The 22,604-nt window shown below is 40.5% G+C and overlaps 2 protein-coding genes across 9 annotated transcripts; one reads left to right on the top strand and one right to left on the bottom strand.

The window, feature by feature from the left end:
* Positions 1 to 20: 20 nt before the first annotated feature.
* casp2 (caspase 2, apoptosis-related cysteine peptidase) lies at positions 21 to 13,869 on the bottom strand. Of its 3 annotated transcripts, none has more exons than XM_054781694.1 (12): positions 13,719 to 13,869; positions 13,224 to 13,377; positions 10,420 to 10,554; positions 10,272 to 10,346; positions 9,665 to 9,698; positions 9,157 to 9,248; positions 8,654 to 8,836; positions 8,442 to 8,570; positions 8,243 to 8,333; positions 4,404 to 4,604; positions 3,482 to 3,591; positions 21 to 3,405 (listed from the first exon to the last, which is right to left on the bottom strand). In XM_054781694.1, the coding sequence occupies exons 2-12, from the start codon at positions 13,371 to 13,373 to the stop codon at positions 3,271 to 3,273; spliced, it is 1,335 nt and encodes a 444-aa protein (XP_054637669.1). In that variant the 5' UTR covers positions 13,374 to 13,377; positions 13,719 to 13,869; the 3' UTR covers positions 21 to 3,270. The 3 variants fall into 3 exon arrangements, with proteins under 3 accessions (XP_054637669.1, XP_054637668.1, XP_054637667.1); XM_054781693.1 differs by having other exon boundaries at positions 22 to 3,405; positions 4,416 to 4,604; positions 9,665 to 9,734; XM_054781692.1 differs by having other exon boundaries at positions 23 to 3,405; positions 9,665 to 9,734.
* An 837-nt stretch (positions 13,870 to 14,706) lies between these two features.
* rap1gapl (RAP1 GTPase activating protein-like) lies at positions 14,707 to 22,242 on the top strand. 6 transcript variants are annotated; one of them, XM_054782044.1, is made up of 20 exons: positions 14,707 to 14,841; positions 14,940 to 15,017; positions 15,082 to 15,123; positions 15,231 to 15,321; positions 15,409 to 15,444; positions 15,508 to 15,555; positions 15,648 to 15,845; positions 17,033 to 17,130; positions 17,203 to 17,281; positions 17,498 to 17,551; positions 17,625 to 17,708; positions 19,755 to 19,855; positions 19,924 to 20,053; positions 20,136 to 20,303; positions 20,379 to 20,450; positions 20,553 to 20,639; positions 20,738 to 20,887; positions 21,717 to 21,800; positions 21,877 to 21,896; positions 21,963 to 22,242. In XM_054782044.1, exons 2-20 carry the CDS (start codon positions 14,947 to 14,949, stop codon positions 22,030 to 22,032), a joined length of 1,683 nt encoding a protein of 560 aa, XP_054638019.1. In that variant the 5' UTR covers positions 14,707 to 14,841; positions 14,940 to 14,946; the 3' UTR covers positions 22,033 to 22,242. The 6 variants fall into 6 exon arrangements, with proteins under 6 accessions (XP_054638019.1, XP_054638022.1, XP_054638018.1 ...); XM_054782047.1 differs by having other exon boundaries at positions 15,106 to 15,123; XM_054782043.1 differs by lacking the exon at positions 14,707 to 14,841 and having other exon boundaries at positions 14,911 to 15,017.
* Positions 22,243 to 22,604: the final 362 nt, after the last annotated feature.

A 22,604-nucleotide genomic window follows, 5' to 3' on the forward strand; every position in this document is an offset into this window, starting at 1 on the left:
AAATCTGACCATCATTTCAGAGACTGTATGACCAACATAAGGGCTCACTCTGTTCATGCCGTTGTTCTATGGAACAAATGCGTCAAGGTGCTGAAACCAATGCACACAGCAAACCCTCTTCCTCCTTGTTTGGAGGCAGGAGACGAGGAAAACAGACATGGAAATGGAAATATATTGAGGCTGGGAAAAAGATCAAGTTCATTTTCATTTATTGTGTGATTAATTTATTTATTGTCGTCCCGGGCCTGGTGCCCACGAGACAGTTTTTTTTTTTTTAAACGAGAAATCTTGTCACGTTTTATCTCGCAAGATCTTGTGACACCCCTAGTCACCAGAGATGACAGATGAAAATGTGTGATGATGACATGACGACCACGGAACCAGAAACAGAACATTCGCGATGCAACAAAGTAATACACGATAATACAACAGAACAGAAAAAGAGCATAATGTATTTAGTAGGGGTGTCACAAGACACTCTGTCCATGAGACCAGACGATTCACGCGATTGGGTCTACGAGACGAGGCAAGAGTTTAACATTACTTTTAAGAAAAGTGCAATGAAAAACATATATATTGCAATCTACAAATTTAATTTCTACTATGTTACGCTCTTTTTATCATTTCAATCTCACAAGCTCTTGTGACACCCCTACCATTTAGTCTTGCTGTAACGAGACTAACCTCCCAAGCAAACTGAGTCATCCCTCACTGCATGCTCCACACCACCGCATCTAGTTGAAAGATTCAACACTTCTTTTTATACTTATGACACCTGTGGGGAAAAATTACGATTTCATATCGACAGTTTGATCCTGAAAGAGATTATTTCCACCGTAAATACTTTACTTGAAGTAGGGATGTTTATTTACCTAAGCAGCAAAGAGGACAGCCCGTTACCTGGAAACAGAAGATAATTGCTCACTATATGTAACGTTTTGTTTTGGGAGGTTTTTGCTTAATGTTTTGGAGTGCATAAGAAAGTGAAAGTGTTGAGCACATTGCCATTTGTTAACAGGTATGTTGCACAAAACAGCAGCAATGCAAACAATGTTGTAATAGCAGAAAGGAGCAAACTGCTCAGCCGGCATTAATACACATACTTACTACACATACCAAAGTTTTAAAGTGCATGCAGAGGTAGATACTGTTCAACTGCTGGATGCTGAGCACTCATGATACTTCAAATGCAGCTACTGCCATCTGTGAAGTTAATTTTGAAAAAATACATCAGGAGATTGCCTACAGCCACAGCTGTTAATGCCAATGTTTTTTTGACCTGGTTACAATTAGAGACGCCAGCAGTTATTTGCTTTTGTAGACCATGCTCTACACTTAGTGGTTAGTTCAACAGAGGCATTTATTGGAACATTTATGGTAGTTACTATGGGAACAATTGCTTCAAAATGTGGCATCCCAGAATAGATCGTGTTCAACCTCTGAGGTTCTACTGAAGATGCTCTGCGGCCTGCTGCAAAAACATCCTTCAGCATGACTATGTGTTGTGTGTGTGGGCCTGTGGTCCATCCTCTCAGCCTGACAATTTATGCCGCAATCATGACAACCACAAAGACACAGACACATGCAGATCCCCCTTAACCCCATCCCGCTTTGTGGTCCACACGCCAGTGCATAACAGCCTAATCTCACAGCTCCACCGCAGGCCAGTGAGAAATGTATTACTTCGACCACCACGATGTGTGCATACGCATGTGCATGTGTGTGTCAACAGGGAATGACTCCGGACAGCTGGCCTAGGCCTCCATCTGATACACCATGAATATTATCACTGCACGGTGGGAATGACACACGTCCTGGAGCACGGAGAGACCTGAGCGCAGCGGAATAGCGAGTGGCCAGTCACACTACACCTGAGCACGGCGAGGACACGCTGTAACGTGGGCAACAACACACACAAACACAGCAAAGAGGTGGCTCAAATAGAGAGGAGGAGCACACATTCGTGCAGAGAGCAGCTTTAAGGGCACATACACAGCTGAAGGACAAGAAGAAAACACTTTTCTTGTTGATACACATTAGCTTCTTTATTTCAAAGGAGATGTGGCAGTCATCAGTGATGACAGAAATAAATCCCCTTTGACCCCGCCTCTATGCACAAGAGTTTGGCAGCAAATCACCTTCACAAGCTCTCACTTTTTGTCTGTTCTTATTATTAAAACAAATACTCAAGAGGGGTAAACACACACATGCACCGCGCCAGCTTAAAAGCCTCTCCGGTTACAGATCAATACTGCTCCCAACATGTATTATCTTCCACTACAACACTGTAACCAAACACATGTTGCCTCTTTGGGGCTTTTTCTGGGAAACATCAATGCACACACAGCATTGAGAAATACCCGTCTGTATGTTGGACTTGGGGGGGCTAAATGGTTCAATATACTGAGAAAACCACCACAGTCATTTATCAATACTGGGCCATTAAGTGCACCGACAGACTTACAAACATTTTTTAAGGAAGACTTGTTAATTCATCACTGTATCACATACAGTGAAATACCACAAAAAAAACAAACACAGTGGGTGGGTGTCATTTGTCGCTAAATGCGTAGCATCCCCTTGGGGAGAAGCGTGATTAGGTGTCAGCACAAGCATAAAGGTCAAAGTTCACACTGTAGGTATAAGGCCCCAACAGTAGCACCACACATTCCCCTGTCATGAGTGACATTTACATTAAAAAACAAACAAATATTTACAACATATTTCCTGCAAGTCAACCCATGTCAGAGGGATTTAACTGAATATAAAGGGTACATCATCTGGAAAGTAGAAAGCATTCCGGAATGCTAGAGAAGTTCATATTGGGGGGGTGCACTAACCTCATTTCTCAATACTGCCCCCTGCCTGTCCGTATACTGCAAGGACAACTTAAACACATTAAAAGGGGCATTAAAACCTACTTAGAAATCAAGTTCATATAAAAACACAACCACAAAAAATACATGTGTACAAACCACATTTTAAAATTCCGCCAATGCAAGGAGATTAACACCTTTGCTGCGTCAGTAGTGGAATTGTACGCCAAGATGTTGAACATTTAGCATTAGATTAGCATAAGCTTCCTTACTCTCCTGCAACGTCTCTGAGTGCAGGTTTGCTGAGGCAGTATTTACATAGAAACTGTGAATGAATACATGTTTGGATGCCAGTGTGTGTGCTTGTAACGATGGAATGTGCGCGTGTGTGTGTGGCAGTAACACTTGGAATGAGGGAATGTGTGCGCACACTGGCAGAAATGGTGCATGTACACTATGAAAAGTGGGGCTGTTTGGGGAAAAAGTACAGATCTTTGCACAACGAGCTGGTGAACTCGGACATCTCTTTGCAACGGTGGTGGGGCGTGCCGGGGGCATAACCCTCACGCTCTTTTATCCGCCCGTTGACCTACGGAGGGAAGCAAAGCAGAGGATATTTCTGCAACTGTTGTACTGTGCATGCAAAGCAATGTATGTTTGTTCACCTGAACCAGGATGTCTGCCAAGTGTGTGTCTCTGGCACGGAGGCGCAGGGCGGCGTTAAGCTCTTGTATGTACCAGGATCCTCGCTTGGTGTTGCGCATGGCCGCTGTGCCTTTAAGAGAAAACCAAACAAGAACTGCTCAGTAGAACAACAGAATGGAGTAAGACACAAGCAGACCACGTGCCAATAAACCCAGTGCCATTGTTTGTGCTTGTTTTGTCAATGACAAACAACACTGGAAAGAACCGCAGCAGAGATGGGATAAACCAATCCGTGCACATATCGCCAAAATAGGTGCCCCCCATGACGTGCAATGTTAGCTGGCTCACGCTAACCCGTTGTCTCTCGTTAGAACGCACAGAAAAGGGAAAGAAATATGTGCTCACGTTTCACATAAGGATTGTGGATGATGGGCAAAATTCCAAAAAAATGCAGTTTTGTGTTGAAGTGTTCTTTAAATTGGCCCTCGATATATTGTAAAAAAAAAATTATTTGTGAGTTTGGACACATACAAGGCTTATGGACATGCTGGACAAAAGTATTAATACATGCACCTAAACCTATGCACAGGTGTGTATATTTATTTTCTTTTCAAATAATTCATCTCATTATGTATCCCTTGTTATATCACAAAAAAGTCAAAAGGAAATCACAAGTCAATAAATGAGTTTTGTGTAACCTGAGAGGCTTGTTTTTCCTCAAAACGTGGATGTCAAATGCAGAAATTGTACAATTCAGAATATAAGCAGAGCTTTCACTGTATTTATTGAGAATTAGTGGATGGCGAGGTGGCGAGTTCATAAAAAGGCACATGCCATCCTCCGTGATGCTCTCATATGCTATAAAGGAAAGCCAGGGGCAAGTTAATACTTAATTCACAGTCATAGTCCATAAAAGAATAGAGAAAAAAAAGACAAACTTACAAACCCTCTGACCTTTGAGAGAGGCAAAGCCGCAGATCATGTCCGACCGCTGGGGTAGTTTAACCCTTGGCTGCCCCAAGTCTCCTCCCTGTCTGGAACCAGCGTTCCCTGGACCTTCTCTCCCAGCATCCCGCTGTTCACAGCTGGGTGAGTTACTCCTTCCTGGCCCATCTACCTGCTCTACTCCGCAGTCCAGGTCCTCTGCGAGACAGCAATGACAGTGAAGTAGAGAAGAGTGGAAACCATCAGCTAGCTTTTTAAAGATGTTTTCACATGATCACGTGATCCCCAGCTAAAAGAGCAGCATTTGGCTCTGCTGAGGAAGTACACGACCACACCTAATGGCATTTGGGCAGCACACCTGTGGTGTTGGGTTAGCCAGAGCAAAAGGAGTGCGCTGTAGTAATTGGGCTCACACACATGTGGATTTGTGGTTGGCATTAAGGCTTTCATCACAAAGACTAATTAGCCAATTCAGTCATTAGCTCCGCCAGGGAGGCTATGTTTTCTTCTGCATTGTCAGGGTGTGCATTTGTTTGTTTGTAAATAATGCAAATTTTACTTTTTAATGATGCTCTAACACTAATGTATGTCCCTACAGCTTGTTGAAGTTTGAGAAACATCTATTATCTCCGTCATTTGTTTGCTCCATTTTTGATAGAAGAGGCGCATAACATCATAAACAAAACTCCTTCCTCATGCAACAAAAAAGCCGCCACAACTTAAAAAAGTGGCCTTTTTTTACTTGAAAACAATGTAATATATTGTATGACTGGAGAAACATATGCTGTATAGAGACATATATAACTTATTATTCACGCACATACAGTATGAAACACTATTACTTTGAAAACAATGTAAATATCCTAAAAATGTTTCACTGGGCTTTATTTTGCTAAACATGCACTGGAATTGCCTGTCTGCCCTGTTGGCACTTGCGTATATGTGGCCAGATAAAAGTACAAGACCCATCTTGTGTTGATGTTCACTTTGTTCCTTATTGTGAGAATGAAAAATAGTCCATAAAATATGTAGTCAAGTGACGACAGCTTGTCACAGGCTAAGCCTATCTCTACCAGTGTGTGTGACTGCCCACGTTTCAATCTCATTCAACTTTCGGGCATCTTTGTTTACACATTTTGCCTGGCTCTCACTGCCTCTCTGGTGGCAGCTAGCTAGCTCGTTTTTGTCGCACGGGCGAGCAACATCACGTTCATGCTAACTTGTTTTTTTAAAGTGTCACTTAAAAATCTTGCTCTCTTGTTATCATTAGAATACTTATGGCTTGTCTTCAAAACACTGGTTGTGCGTCTAAGTTGTTCAACCTAAGTGCGTAGTGTATCCAGCTTTAAGATAGTGACACTATCACAAGGGTCTCCAACAGGTATGCTAGCAGTAGCTCACCAGCTGATGTTAGGTACATCACCAAAGAATATTTGCTTCAACTCTTAGTATTTTTATAAGTGTTCTATTCAAATATGACGCCGGTCTTTAATGAGAAATGAGCACACCGAGTGGAGATGTGCTTTGTAAATAAAGTACAATTTAAATGTTGGCAGTCACATAAAACACAAATAGCTCACCTCTCCTTTCTTTTTGTCAATGTATAGTGCTGCAAGTTGGATACACCTGCGCTATCATAAACCCGCACACTATTTATACAATACAAATTTCTATCCATCCATCCATCCATTTTCTATACCGCTTTTTCCTCATTAGGGTCGCGGGGGCATGCTGGAGCCTATCCCAGCTGACTTCGGGCGACAGGCGGGGTACACCCTGGACTGGTCGCCAGCCAATCGCAGGGCACATATAGACAAACAACCATTCACACTCACATTCATACCTATGGACAATTTAGAGTCGCCAATTAACCTCAACTGCAAATTTCTATAACAATAATATTTAAATTCTTATTTTATTATGTTCATTGTGTTATTTTGAACTAAAGCTATATATATATATATATATATACACATATAAAAATATACTATTGAAACATTAATTTCCAATGTACTCTAAAACAGGCATCAAATTAAATACTCCATTTTGTCAATTTGTACTAGTCACATACTACTATTGACTAAATGGGTCAGGTAACAAAAGGAGGCTTGCAACTTTGCCTTAAATTAACAGTTTTGCAATGATCTCAGTTCATGTTCTGCTGCTTGTTGAAAAAGGTTAAATACATTTTTAAAAAGTAATAAATAAATAAGTTATAAAAAAAAATTGTCAAAAAAAATTGCAGAGACAGCAGCAGCACGACACAGTGGCGGCAGTCCACCCTCCTACGCAGCCTACCGCCACAGCTTAAAAAAAATCACAATACTGTATATCGTCTATTCGCCCACCGCTTCACGCACAACAGCTTTGTTTAAAAATATACAGTACAGGCCAAAAGTTTGGACACATACACAATACAAGCCCATGGTCCCAACCCTATTAATAAGGCAAGAAATTCCACTAAGTAACTCTGACAAGGCACACCTGTGAAGTGAAAACCATCTCAGGTGACTATCTCATGAAGCTCATTGAGAGAACACCAAGACATACTGTATATGTCTATAATATAAGACATATTTAGACATATTTAGAGTTATTTCACCCTTTTTTGTTAAGTACATCATTTCACACGTGTTCATTCATAGTTTTGAGAATCTACAATGTAAATAGTAATGAAAATAAAGAAAAAATCACATTGAATGAATTGAATGTACAAACGTTTGGCCTGTATTGTATTTTTTTTTTTTTTAAGGCTTTGCTACCCCTCTCAGAATAAAGCCTAGAGCTCTGTTAGCTATCTGTCAGTCATCTACAAACGTGAGAGCTACAAGTTTGATTATTTTGTTTTTCTTCAGTAAATAGGCTAACCTAGCATGATGTTGCTGTTCAAATATGAGCGTAATGTTAGCACTCTAGCTCACATAGCTATCATATTCACCGATATCAGCTAAAAAAAAAATATTATATCGGATTATAGCGACCTGCATCTCATATCTCCGATATTGGCACTCCAATACAAGCAGTCGATTCCAGACTTTGCCCCAGCACGTCTATCCAGCAGCGACCGGATAGAGCCCATGTGATCACAAAATAGCAAGGAGCAGGAGCAATGTCAGCCGTGTGGCAGCAAAAAGACATTGCAGCTGAGTGCAAAACTTTTAGCATGCACAAGTTTCCCGTGGTGGCACAGACCTGGGGAACTTTAACACGACAAACCTCATCGCCCATATGAAGCAGCATCACATGGGAAACTCCCACAGGACGACAAAAAGTCAGAAAAGAGCGAGCCCCTGTCGGTGGTGATTAATATTGGGTTTAAAGGCTTCATTGAGCAGTTAGAACCTGGCTATATTCTGCTTAGCTGCCAGGACATTGTGGATAAAACTATACCCCACATGCGTAAAGAAATAAATGGATGAGTTTTTCTCATACCTACCGTTGCGGACTATTCTCTGTTTGAGTAATGTCACTTGATCAAGCCTTTTCTAAAATTCTATACTACAAAATAAGTTTTTATAATTCGTGCTTTTCCAAAATTCCACACTACAAAATAAATAAAAGTATGTTTGATTTGTGGTGATATCGGATCAATATAGGTATTGGACAATATTTAAGGCTGTAATATCGGTACCGTATCAGAGGTAAAAAAGCTGACACACCTACTATGCAAATGTGGATAACATTTGTGTCCTCCTGTCCCACTCAATAATGTTACGTTGTTGTATGTGATATATGGCATCTATGTATTACGTTGGACAAGCACAGACAAATCTAAATAAAAGTGTTATGTCTGCAGAGCGTAAATTTGTCACTTTGCCTCACGTTCAGCTCTTTACCTCCTCTGCATGCTTGGACAAAAAACATCTTGGGTTTATTCTGCAGCAGCGGGCAGTGTGCATTGTCAAACGCCTCCAACACCCACTCCAGCTGAATAACAACAAAAGACACAGGGCAGCAAGAGAGTTAATCAATTTAAAAAAAAAAAAAAAAGCTTTTTCTTTAAAGTGATAAACAAGATGACAGACACCAGCCTACCTGCAGGAGCTGACCATCTGTGCCATACACAGCTCCATCTACGCCGTGAGAGAGCAGACACACCACGCAGCTGTCCATTGTGCGGTGCTCTGAACGCCTACGGAATGTCTCGATGCAAGTTTTCATGTCCTGTAAATAATGTAGAATCAAGTTTATTTGTGGCTGCAGTTTCTTTAATGCAAGAGTGTTATGCAACAGCGAGACGCCATCACCTCAGCAGTCAGGTCTCTGCAGACTGTGACCATGTAGTCCAGCTCTGTGAACACCTTCCTGAGGACCTCGTCGTCCACCTCGCCTCCTTTCCTGGTGTCGAGGTCGGGTGTGGTGCGAGGTTCAAATGTCACATTGCTGATCACCAGGGCCAAACCACGTGGAGAGGAAACCATTCTATATGACTGGAACACAGGGAAGAAATGGATGTGGGTGAATTTCGGATAATTTTAGACTGAAAGTACGCAATCATGCACAATTTACCCCAACAAAACAAATGTGGTTTAGTAAAAGACTTTTCTGCACAATGTATAAAATACATTCATCTCAGGACAGGAAGAGATGCTTTGTACAAGATTTAGCTGTGAAGACAAAAAGCAGTGCATTATAAAATATACATAAATATGACTTTATTATGTTGCATACAGAATATAAACTTTGCTAACTTTTTTTTTTACATTTTGAATCATTATCATGGCATAGTTGTTTGTGTAAATTGTGCTACCGTTTGGCAGTGAGAGAGGTAGAAGTCGTGTGTGCAAGGGAGCACCGGGGTGGTGATGGGGCTGTCCGACTCCAGACTGAACTCCATGGACTCTGAAAAACATACATTTGCACACACAGTGTTAAATCTCTGACACACACACACGCCAGACACTTCATTAGGGCATTAGGGACACTCCAATGTCATCCAGTACTGAGTGATACCAATGCTATGTTTTGATTGCCACTGTCTGAGAGGTTTTCACTTGTATAGAATTTGATTACATTGTACAGGTGTACCTAATTTAGTGGCAGGTGGGAGTATACTGTAGGAGCAGGCTGTGAGACAATCGCAGTCAGCGAATGAGTCACTCAAGAGGCGTGTCACCTGCACTCCATTCAGAAGAAGGATTATACAAACAACTCTGTGCTGCTCACTGGATAATATCTCATGCATTCCAGGTGTATTTATTATCATTATCATTACGGCCCCAAGAAAACAACATAACACTGACACCGTTACATCTCACCATGCATCCTTGCTCGCTTGGCTGCAGTTTCCTCCTGGGTAGAAAGTGGAAAAGAGGAGTCACCATACCTCTGCAATAAAGACAGTATGTTCAGAGTTAATGGGGAAAAGTAACAAAGTAAATACTCAGCATACATTACATTAGGTACATCTGCACCAATATACACGTGTATCAAAACTCTGCCTTTCCAAAGACAATAAATGATCGATTTTGATGGACATTATTGCCGTTGTAGAATTAATTAAAAACATTTTAAAAACCACATCAGGAGGTTGCCTGCTGCTCCAGCTGTTAACGCCAATGTTTTTGACCATGCGCTATTTAGGCGTCATTGGCTTTTGTTATACAGTATTATAGGAGACTTAATTAGCTGTTTATTGAATAGAGGCGTTAACTTGAGTGTAACAGTATGCCTATTGTTGTGTATTTTGCAACACACACACACACACCCACGCACACACACACACACACACACACACACACACACACACACACACACACAATAAAACAGGTGCTTGTATTATTTTGGTTACCGTCAGCTACATGAGTAGAGCAAGTGAGGAAAGGCAGAATTTTTAATACAGCTGAGCTAACGTAGCTGGCTCACCTCTCTCCTCCGCTCTGAGGTCTGCGTGAACTGCGGTCCCGTTTGTCCCTCTGATGCCTCCTCAGGAAGCAAACCCTGCTACCATGAAACACATTAGGACTGTGCGTACATATATGGGTGTGTCTTACTGTTTTTTTTTCTCACTGACCTGGGTGAGCAGCTCACATAGGTGCTGCTGCTCGGTGTCTTTCAGAGCTGCGAGGAAGCTTTTGAAGGCCTGTGGCCCTCGCTTGGGAAGGAGAATCAGCAAACGCCAGCATCGCTTCTGAGACGTTGGTTCGGCCTTGGAAGAAAAGTTAATCAGACACGTGACAGGAATAAAAACTAAACTGATGATTATGTCAGTTTTGTTGGGGTTTGCGCCAAAAAAACACACTCCTTTTTGTAAGCAATTGGGTGTTTTAGGTAGGAAAGTAATAAATTACATTTACCTTAATTTCCGGTGTATAAGCCACTACAGCAGTGGTTCTTAACCTTGTTGGAGGTACCGAACCCCATCAATTTCATATGCCCATTCACCGAACCCTTCTTTAGTGAAAAATAAAATATAATTTTTTTTCAAATTCAAGACATAGGTATATGTTTGTTTATAGGTATGTTTGTTTATACATAGGTATATGTTTGTTTACTGGTGCACAAAATGACAGAGACAGGACGCTGACTCCCATCAGGGTTCGTGATACATGTCAATCCATGCTGTACATATTCGTCCGACCACTTCCTTTTTTTTGCTCGACATAGTTAGTATGGATTAAAATATTAAGAACGAAATCACACGACGTGCTACCACATCAGTCACACGTTGACTACTTGATGGTGCGTTTCATTTGTACTCGGAACTGTGAAGTCGGAGTTAGAGTGACGTGATCTCCAATTTAAAAGCGTTCCAGTTGCCAAGTCAGAAAAACTTCACACTATAGCAATATTTTTTAATCAATTATTTATTGATTATTTATCGTTTACACACGAGGCAGCCATCATTGATTGTTATCTCAGAGGTGGTATGAATTCTCTGACTTCCAAGTTGAACGTTCCGACTTCGGGGGGCGTTTCGGTCGGGTGTTCCCGCTAGGAACTCGTAAAATCTGACTTCCAAGAACAAATGGAACGCACCATGAGCACGCTAAATTCTTCGCAGCACTGATTGGCCAAGGCAAGCAATGTAATGTGATTATCTGCAGCCAGTGATGGCTAAGCGGCGGCGTGTCATCACGAATTGACACGATGGGTCCGGTGTGTCTTAACCTCCGTGGCGAAGGCTCCGCCGAAACCCTGTGACCGACTCACCGAACCCCTAGGGTTCGATCGAACCCAGGTTAAGAACCACTGCACTACACACTTTGAATGCTGTGGCTTATACAGGGATGCGGCTAATTTATGGCTAATTTCCCATGATGCTTAGAGTGCAACTTCAGGAAATAGTGATGTGGACGAGGGAAGTGGAAGCTAATATCACGTTTTTAAGTCTTATGGAGCGATCACTGACACATCTTAAGTCATTTTAATCAAGTGTAGAATTACTACAGCTTCTGTTTGGACCTGCTCTGACCTCCAACCGTCCACTATCACCAGTAGGTTTTGAAAGGCTGGACTACTAAAACGGACAGTTCAAGCCAAATGGCCTCGAGACTCTATAAGAGTGACAACGCATGAGAGAGAGAGAGAGAGAGAGAGAGAGAGAGAGAGAGAGAGAGAGAGAGAGAGAGAGAGAGAGAGAGAGAGACTGACAAAGTGTGTGATGAAGGAATTATGAGGCTGTTCATTTAGGAGAAAGAGGAGGAGGATGGTGATTAATGACTTTCTGGTAGGCTACTGTTTAACTAGCTATTTTACACTAGCCATTTCTTGGGAGAAAAAAAACATTTACTAAATCAAAAGTAAAAAAAAAAAAAATCTTTGTGTGTACTAAATATCCCATGTTAAGATGTGGACACTTGCGGCTTATAGACAGATGTGGCCTATAGATGTAGAACTCTTTTTTGCTCCTTAAATTTAGTGGGTGCACTCTATAGTCTGGAAATTACGGTAATTGCGTTACTGTAACAAAGCACTTTTGTGTACTTTTTAAGTTGTTTTTTTTACGTGATGTTTACTTTTACTTAACTATGTTTTCTTTACAGCGTTGTACTAATACTTCAAGTCTTGTGAGTACAAAATATATTTTATAAAAGGACAAAAATGCATCTGGAAACAGTAGTGAATGAAGGGCAGGACAACGACCTGGCAATACATTCTGCAGTAAGATGATTATATATCAGATATATATATTTTTTTACTTTTGAGTTAATTTCTAAACCTGTACTTGTACTTGAGTAAAATCTCAGCAAAGTTACTGTACTTTTACTTTAGTATTAGATTTTATATGCTCTTTCCACCTCTGCAGGATAACCACCAGGCGGTAAATTCAATTCACTTTTATTTACTTGTTTTTGCACTTTCATTGATAGTGTTGCTTCTGGTTTGAGGGTTGTATCACATTTTCCTTTTTTGCAGCACACAGGAGATGCCCCCTTAAAAAGTCACTTCTACTTTCTGTGCGTTATACTTTTTTTTTTTTTTTAAACTTGAGTAGATCTTTAAACTTTTACTTGTACAGTACCTTCAGATTTACTGTGCTTGAATAACATTTTGCCAAAGTTACGATACTTTTACCTGAGTCCTACATTTTAAGTATTTTTACACCTCTGAGGGATAACTATCTGACAGTACATTCTGCAGTAAGCTGACTTATCTTATTTTTGCACTTTAATTCATAAAAGGTTTTCCTTATAAAGTTTGAGGCTTATACCGCATTTTCCTTTTCTGCATTACACAGGAGACTGCAAAAAAATTGTTACTTTTGGTTGAGTAAATTTGTATACCTTCATCATCACATGTTTATCAAGCAGTGGAGTAATAGTGGTGAGAGTAAAAGGAGTAGGTTTCCATTTCAAATTAAACAAATAACCATACCATGATGCCCTCGGCCATGTTCTCAGTGAGGATGTTGTCCGCCTGCAGACACTGAATGAGCAGCTCGTCCACCACCATCTGCTTGCACAGGGTAGCAGAACGTTTCCGCAGAGCCTGTCTGTCCCTCTCCAGCATGCCACAACCGAGCATTTTGCTGCAACAAACACACCGTTTGTATTAACTAGGGTGGAAGTAACAATGAAGATGAATTCTTTTCGATGATCCACACTTTCGATGAAAAATACCGATGGTGAAGAGTTGCAAAAAACAGACAAGGGCTTGGCATTTGTAAAAAGACACAGGAAATACGAATACTAACGAAAATCGTTCAGAATGCAAACCTAGTTAGACACTAAAGGTAATTGTCAAACAAAAAATAACAATAATCAGGCTACACGCTGACAGTTGATGGCTGACTCTGTAGTGAAGCAAGCACGAGCTAGCTAGCAAACTTCCCGAGTGAGGCAATCCTCGTGTTATTACTTACAAACCTACCTTCAAACGTTTTCTTCTGTTTCTGGAGTAGAATGGTGGTCCTTCAAAAAGAACGCACCAGAATGTTGTCGTTTTTCACACTGTTTTCACTCCACAAAACGGCATCCCACACCGTCCGCAACCTTCCAGCACAACTTCCGCGGGTACCTACTCTCCAGCTACCGTACAGATGGGCGGAGCCAGAAAGTCATTGTTTATTGTCCGGACCAATGAAGGCTCAGAAACGTAGAATGACATATTAACTAGCCAATCACTTGTTTGTTATTTTGGCCAGCCATCCAATCGGTGAGAGGCTAGTTGGCGAGAGACACAAACCGATATGTAATGGCGGGACATTGAATGTTGTGTTATGTTTTAAGCTAAAAACGAACATGGCCAAGAATAAAAAATACTTATTATTAGTTTTAGGAAATGGAAGGACTTTACATAATATGCGTTATTGTTGCATTTTTCGGAACGATTAATATAGTTTATGTGCTTTAGTTTTAAAAATTAATTAGGCCGCCCTAAAAGCTGTAGAAAACAATTAGCCTTTTAAAAAATGGTGATATTTGAACAATATGTTTATTTTAGTGGTTGTAGCTCTCTGCACTGCATCATACTGGAAGGTGCTTCTAATCTTTTGGGTACTTCCATTGTTTACTTAGAGTAGGGCGAATCATTAGAAACAGCTCTCAATATGGTGCATTGCAGTTCTGTAGTTCAAACTACAACTAATTATATTTTTCTGTGCAAAGCTCCAACTTTCAATACACCTCATGCGGTTTTGCCGGTGTACCTAATGTTGTGGTTTCTCTCTGGCTCTCTGCACCTCTGCTTAGCCTTAGACCACTTCACCCTCCCCTGCTGTCTATCTCCTCACCCTCACTGTGCAGCTGTCAATAATTGATGATCTTTAGTGACTCTCAAAGGGTAACAGGTCCGGCAGAAAATCATGTATCATGTGTCATTTCCTTTATTATTCACAAGTCCATCTTTAAGAGCCAGCACAAGCGTGTTTGAGACTTGACGGCAGAAGCCAGTTTGTGGTATTTGTGGTGTCCTGCGACTGTGCTTTAAGCTGCATGAATGACAGCAGGACAGAAAAGAAAGAGTGACGGGAAGCTTTAAATGAGAGAGAGAGGTAGGGGGTCATGGAGGAGGAGTGACAGAATTATTGAGTGAATTAATTCAGTGCCTTTGCCAGCCTTGATTGACTACATTGCAAACTTGCATGTACAGTACAAACATGGAGGGAGAAAGGAGAGAAGACGCATCCTTCTCAAGAAAGAGAAGCTTCACTTTTGGAGCTTATGGAAGGTGAGTGAAAACACTCTTTAAGTTAATGGACTAAATAATTAACATTACTAACTATCTGTGTGAGGGTTTTTCACTTTCTTGTTTACAGTGTGGACACTGAGTCAGGGTGAGGCTTTATTTCACGTTTATTGACCTGACTTGAGGACACATAAATGCATTCTTTTCAAGAGCTGATGTAGAATTTTATTGTGTTGAATGCACTTGTTGCTGCAGAGCTGAACCTGCAGAGGACAAAACAGTGGACATGTTGGAATCTCCTGTCAATGAGAGGAAGTCAATCCTCTCTGCAAGCAACAGCCAGAAGGTGCAATCATATCTGTCTCGCTAGACGTCCTAATTGCATTCTAATGTTGCATGTCTTTCTCTCCATCTGTGCCATGTGACATATCAGGAAACGGAGCTGTTTGAAATCATAGAAAAACTCCAGGTAAGCTATTGTGATCTGTGCAAGAAGTTAAAGGTCATCACCAGGGTATCTTTGCTCCATCAGGGCAGCAGACTTGATGAGCAGCGATGTGAGTTCCCTCTACCTCTTAAGGTGAGTCCAATCTTCATAAAAAACAGCAACATTTACTTGTAGTTCACCTGAACTTTGAAAGCAACACCGGCCCTCACCATTGTCTGCTTTAGTCTCAGCTTTTAATGATAGGTGGAGAGCTGCCAGTCATCCTCCCGTCAAAGCTGGGGGGCTACTGGATAGACCCTCCTTTGGAGAGGCTTGCAGATGTCAGTCCCACCTCCTCTCATCACGGCCTCCACGCAGACGGTTACGAAATCATGGAAAGAGACGGCGAGGCCAAAATTTACCACCAGTTCTTCCGCTCACGGGTCAGTCAGCTCCATAGTACAGTGATTTTATTTACTTAAAAAAAAAATTGAATTGTTGAATTTACTCTCAAATACATTTTCTTGGTAGACTTTGATTTATCTCACTTATTTTGTGAAAAAAAAAATGTCAGCATGCACCACAATACAGCACAGATAGTACGGTAACACACTGTTTTGACATCATCACATATGTCACGCCCCTTTATGTCATATTAAAATCACCAAATACATTTGATTCATTTTTAAAATATTTATAGAAATATCACAGGACAGGTGGCTGCCATTTTGAATTGCATTGACATCGATAATAGTTGTAACTGGGTGATGCAATGTAGTAGACATTGCGTGTGAATGCTGAAAAGCTGAAGCGAAACTGAAATGCTTTGAAAATGTACGGAAGTTGAAATGCAGAATGAACGTTGGAGTTGTTGGAAAATGAAGAGCCGAAATTGGGATGAGAAACCTGTGGAAATGTGTACAGTTGGCGTGTACAGTCAATGCATCTACACATGAATTGAACTGGCAACCAAGCACTCCACCACCTGAGCCACGTCACATCATATTATGTATGACCTCAGTATGACCATTGGCCCGAGTCTACCGGTGGAGGGGATTATTGGACAGTGACTTGTTTCTGACGCAATGACATTTTCTAAAGCATGATGACTGCCTACACAGGAATCCAACCTGCAACCTCTGCATTTGGAACCAAACGCTCGACCAACTGAGCCATGTCATAACTGTACAATCAGCAGAATGGGTGTCGCCAAATAAATTGACCATTCATTTTCAATGAGAAAAATTAATTTAAACAGTGAGGGGTACCATTTAATTTGTTTTTGAAAAGTGTACTGAAATGCTGCTTAAAGTTGGAATCTCAAAGAGACACCCTTACTGAAATCATCAGCTATGCTTTTTTTTGTGTTTAATTTCTACATGAATGCTTTGATGGTGGACTCGAACAGCTTCAAGTCTTTATTTCCGACTCTCCGGCTATCGTGAACGCATCATAATCGCTCGGTGCAGCCGTTGAAGTCATCGCAATGTAATATGGCATTGTGATATTTATCGTGATTTTAAGAGTCATTACAATAATATTATAAATCTGATTGTGTCTTCTATCATGTAAGCCTTAGCACTAAGGGTTCGCTCACCGTCTTGATACTTTTTATTCTCCTCCTTCCCAGTATCACCATTCATTCACAGCAGTGGATCCTTCTTTAGGGCCTCTGGTTCTGTCTGTGTGTTTGGAGGAAGAGGACAATCGGATGCGAGTCATACTAAGGTGGAATGATGATCAAACAAATACTACTTTGTGCCAATAAATCTTATTTGCATTGTGTTTCTTGTCTCATAGAATGAAAGAGTGCTCTCTGCATGGAGTTTTCTCCCTGACGCTTTTTCCCGGCATTCCTTCAGCTGTGGAACTGGCAAAGGTACCCTGTTATTTGATTAATTTTATGTGGCAGTGGCAGCGGAAGTGCTGGGAAGTGTCATTTGTTACTGAGAACAAAAAACAAAACAAAAAAACACCGAACCTCTTGAAATGTGAACACAGCAAAGGCTTATTGGCTTGTTATTTTGTGTCCAGAAGATTTATTTGGTGCGGGACTAAACCTCAGGCAACTGACGGATAACCATATTACTTTTAGATGCTATGTGACAAAGTGACTGTCTCAAAGTTTGAAGTCGTCAGCTACCTCAGGGTAGGTATAACAACTAACAACTTTATTTTTAATAAACCAATAACGCTTCTACTTGGTCTCTCTCCTGCTTGAGGCTCCTGTGCTAATAAGTGCATTCGATGAGCACAGAGTGTCTTCTAATTTCAAGTTTGGCGTGTTGTACCAGAAGGAGGATCAGGTATGAACTAAATTTTGGTTTTCATCTGTTCATTTTGTTGAGCTGTGGGAAATACAGTGGAACTTCCAAGACTGGAGACTATTTTTCCTCAAAGGGAATATTGGGAAATAGAATTATTCTGCACCAGAGTGAAGCTGTGTCCATCCTAAAACCTTTTATTAGCTGTTTTAGGTAACATTTTAACATTGATGCAAGTGTACAAATGAGTTACAAATGGCGAGATGTGGGAGAAAAACTACTCAGACTTCATTTTGATGACAAAGGTGTAATGCAACAATGATTTGAGTCACAAGTGTAAAAATAAGTGATGCCCTGTTCAACGTGGGAAAAAACAAAGCAGACTTAATTTTATTTGACAAGGTGTAATGTAACAATGATTTGAGTCACTGTTGACATTTTTAATTGCCGTACGAGTGTAAAAATAAGTGTAGCGCTGATCGAGGTGGGGAAAAACGATTCAGACTTAATTTTAATGACAAAGGTTTAATGCAACAGTCACACTGAATATCATTTTTAATAGCGTAAAAAGGGAAAAAGAAGTTAACAACCGTGTAATGCAGGTGTCGGGAACCTTTTTGACTAAGAGAGCTATGAAAGCCACATATGTGAGCCATCTACTGTAATACAACTAAATGTATGCATTTTTAAGCAAGACCAACAATGTTAGAATTCTGACCAACAATGTCAGAATTTCTTGTTTTAACAACGTTGTTATGCTGAAGCTAACCCATAATAAATGAAATACTTTTTACCATTAATATGACTTCTGGTGCTGCATTGTTTTGCTGATGGCTTTGCAGTCTGCTCCTTTCTTTCTCTTCGCCGTCTTCTTCGTCAAAAGCGTTTGGCTCTACAGAATTAGCTAACAGACTATTTGATTAAAAGAGGGACGTTTACTACTTGACCTCACAACGACCTGGATAGGCCACGCATTATCCAACAATAATAGAGTTTTGGTGTCTGAGCCGGAAAATTAAAAAAAAAAAAAAAAAAAAAAAAAGGACAGCTGGCTCCGGAAAATGGATGGCTGGATTAAAATGCATGAGAATCTTTGATATTTTTAACACTGATTTCTGTAGTGTTTTACTTTATAACGATAGCAGAGAAAAACATGTAATAAATAAATATTTTTGTCTTAGGAAATGCCTTCGAGCCAGATGCAGTCATCAAATGTCACCAGATGTGCACACTTTAATAGTAACAAGCGATGAAACATTTGGTGATGCTAAGTCTTGCTGCTTTGATGTGAGGCCCCTTTCTTCACCTAATATCCTGTTTATATTCATCTCTGCTCCTACTTTGTCAAATAAATGTCTTAAAAACGCCAAAACACAGCCATGCCCAGAGGCACCATGAGGCGTCTTTTACCTCCTAAACCTATAGAATGTTGCACTGACCACCATTTTGTCTATTAAATACTGTCAGGTTGAGGTTGTGGAGCTGTAGAGTGCTTGACCCCCAGTATGTAGAGACAGGCGGCAGTAGGAAAATAAAACTCTTTTAATTAAACAGGGAAAAAACAGAAAGCGACAGAGATGGAAAAAGGCTCTGTGACAAAACTTATACTAGAAGTCAAAGGTAATATAGACAGGGCGGAGGAACATCTATGTGACAGCATGGGTGAAGAGCAAAAGAACAATGAACCAGCCCCGTACCTGCGACGACGCTGGGCTTTTAAACACTAATTGCAATTGCTGCCAGCTGCATAACAAACTTCCCTGCAATAAGAGCGCAGGACAGGAAATGCTCGCTCCTATCCTGCGGAACATGACAAATACGTTGAATGAGAAGTAACCCGCTGTATGTCAAGTTATGCTAAGTAGTTCAATAAAATTAAGAAAAAACTTCATACATCTCAGCTTTGCGTTATAGGTGACAAAGCACATAGTCATTAGTAAGTGTGTGATGCCAATATATTTCAACGTGTAAGTGGGCCAGTAAAAAACGAGCTGGTGATGCAGACGGCCCAGGGACCGGACCTTGGACACTCCCGCTTTGGCAGTTCCACTGTATAATCTTCTCAAACACTCTGATATCTCTCTCCAGTTCACTGAGGAGGACATACTTGGTAACGACGAGGAAAGTGAAGAGTTTACAGAGTTCCTGTCTATTTTGGGGGACACTGTTCAACTGCAAGGCTTCACTGGGTACAAGTTTGATTGAATAAAAGGACGCAAACGTGCATATTTACGTGACATCGTGTCCATATCCTCAGCTTCAGAGGAGGCCTTGATGTGTGTCACGGCCAGACAGGAAGCGAAGCAGTGGTTACTTCCTTTCATGGGAAAGAAATCATGTTCCACGTGGCGACCAAGCTGCCCTTCACCGATGGCGACCCACAGCAAGTCAGCTGATCATTTCTGCTCTAAAAAAAATAAATTTAAAAAATACATAAAGAATGACAATTTTCTTTTCATTCTCCCACAGTTACAAAGAAAGAGACACATCGGCAATGACATTGTGGCACTGGTCTACCAGGAGGGTCAAACACCTTTCCTAGCTGATGTCATTAAGTCACACTTCCTGCACTGCTTCATCGTGGTCCGGAGGGCTCAGAGGAAGGAGACGAGAGACACAGGCCAAGCTGCGTACCAGGTCAATGTGAAATTGACACTGCAGTGTATGTGTCCAGTGAGTATATTTATTTACAATACTTCCCCCTTTCGACAGATATGCATTACAGCCAGAGAAGATGTTCCCCCATTTGGTCCTGTCCTCCCTGAACCCCCCATCTTCACTGATGTAAGACGCAGTCACACTTTTGTTGTTTTTTTCTCTTTCATCCTGTACAATAATCATTTTTACTAATCTAGTGATGATTGACCTTAACTGTCTGTTTCTTAGCGCACCCTGCTGAGAGAATTCCTCCTGACCAAGCTCATCAATGCAGAGATTTCCTGCTATAAAGCGGAGCAGTTCAGCAGACTGGAGGTATAAACACATTACATCTCTTGTACACAATGTCTATTTTGCTCTTTGCTGCTGTTTGCTCCTGTGCTTTATTTGTTTTTTGTTTTTTTTTTACCAAGCTGCGCACTCGCTCATCACTTCTGGAGAGTCTGCAGGCAGAGCTCTCCACTCGTTCCCAGTGCATGATGGGAGAGCCGTCACCTTCTTCAAGTGCTGAGAGTGTCAGGGGGGTGCCTGAAGGGAGTGGGGGTTTTATTGAGAACTTTAAGGTGAACCATTGGACCTGTCAGCTTACAAAATTGCCATTTTCCCATTAACATCATGGTCATGTTTTCTTTCTTTCGAGCATGCCTAACAAGTTACATTAAGGAACATCACAGTTACACAAGTCAACATGTCTGAAAAGGAGTAGGAAGAAGCAGCTCTTCTTTAATCCTACCCTTTCTCCGTGTTTCAGCAATGACTGATTGTTTGTCCAAAGTTTTTCTCATAGATGGAAAAAAAACAAGGATGCGGGGGCCACCTTATATGATATTGTTCACCTTACAGTATTTTTACTTTAATTCCATGCTAAAATCAAATCAGTGTAAGGACATATGCCACACTGTTAAAATATAAGAAAACAGCAACCTCCATCACAGCCTTGTAATATAGGAGACAAACAATATATTTCTATTTTATTCTTCTATTCTATAATTGTTTAGAATAGGCTGTGAGCCAATAAAGAATGAGCTGCGGGCCACAAATGGCCCCTGAGCTGCACTTTGGATACAACTGACAAAATAAAACCAAAATAAAAATAATTTAATACATAGGTAAATGACAAAATAATGAATTAAATAATAAATAGAAAATAAGATGAAAGATTAACTGAATAAATAGAGAAATACAGGAGTAAAAAAAAAACGTGACAACACTGTGGAATGTATAAATAAATGCAGGCTATAGATTAAGCAATAACTTATTAAATAATGGTAAATAAATGCTGTATGCTGTATTTCTTGTTCTTGATGTTGTTGACATTGGCATACATGCTTCTGCTGCAAATAATAAAATAACATCAGAAAATAAAAATAATTTTCTTAAATGCATTTCTAGAGAGCCATCAGAGTGAGGAGCCACTCATTCGAGACCCTCAGTGTGCCCAGGAAGATTAGTGGCATCTCACCACAGAAGCCTAAGGTAAAACCTTTACATGTGATTGAAACATTTTACTCCAACTCTGGCACTCATATTTGTTTTCAAACCTCTTTTACAGGCAGAGAGGGATGCAGAGAGGTGAGACTCATAACAGGTTGACATATTCGACTTTTACTGTGAGCTCAAACAGATTTATGTTTACAGCGACAAAATATTCGACTGCTTGGGACCGGCGGAGGTCAGAGATCAAGCAAGCCCTCAAGAGGAGACGTAGACCATTTTGCAGACTTTAGACGTTAATAGTGCACATATAGACATCAACAGCCTGTATGTTCACCTTACTGCCCGTGTGGATGACTCATGTAAATAGAGAGTAAAGGTAGTATCGCTACTGATGTGATTATTTCACTGTAATGGCAGTGATTTTTGTGGCTTAAGAAAATATAAATTATATTTCAGTTAAATATATAATAAATAAAAGGCCTGCAAATGTTAAAGGAAACGTTGATCTCATTGCAAATGATATTGTTGGGAAAACACACATTTGGGGATGAAGGTAAGTAAAATGAATAAACACAAAAGCACTGGTTGATTTGAAGGAAATGTTCAAGGTACAGAATTGTTTTTAAATCTGCAGATAATTCTGGTTACTAAAATAAAACATAAAAGACAAAAAATGTGTGTTAAAATGTTTGTGCTCATGGCCAACTGCCATAGTAAGAAAGCTTAATTTCTAGTTATACTCATTATTAAAAAATATTTTAAAATATGTAAAAATTGCAAGAAAAAAATTGCAATTTTTACCACAGTGATAATATTGGAATATTATGAGAATAAAGTTGTTGT

The sequence above is a fragment of the Dunckerocampus dactyliophorus genome, chromosome 7 (genome assembly GCF_027744805.1).
Source record: "Dunckerocampus dactyliophorus isolate RoL2022-P2 chromosome 7, RoL_Ddac_1.1, whole genome shotgun sequence".
In the NCBI taxonomy this organism is placed as follows: domain Eukaryota; kingdom Metazoa; phylum Chordata; class Actinopteri; order Syngnathiformes; family Syngnathidae; genus Dunckerocampus; species Dunckerocampus dactyliophorus.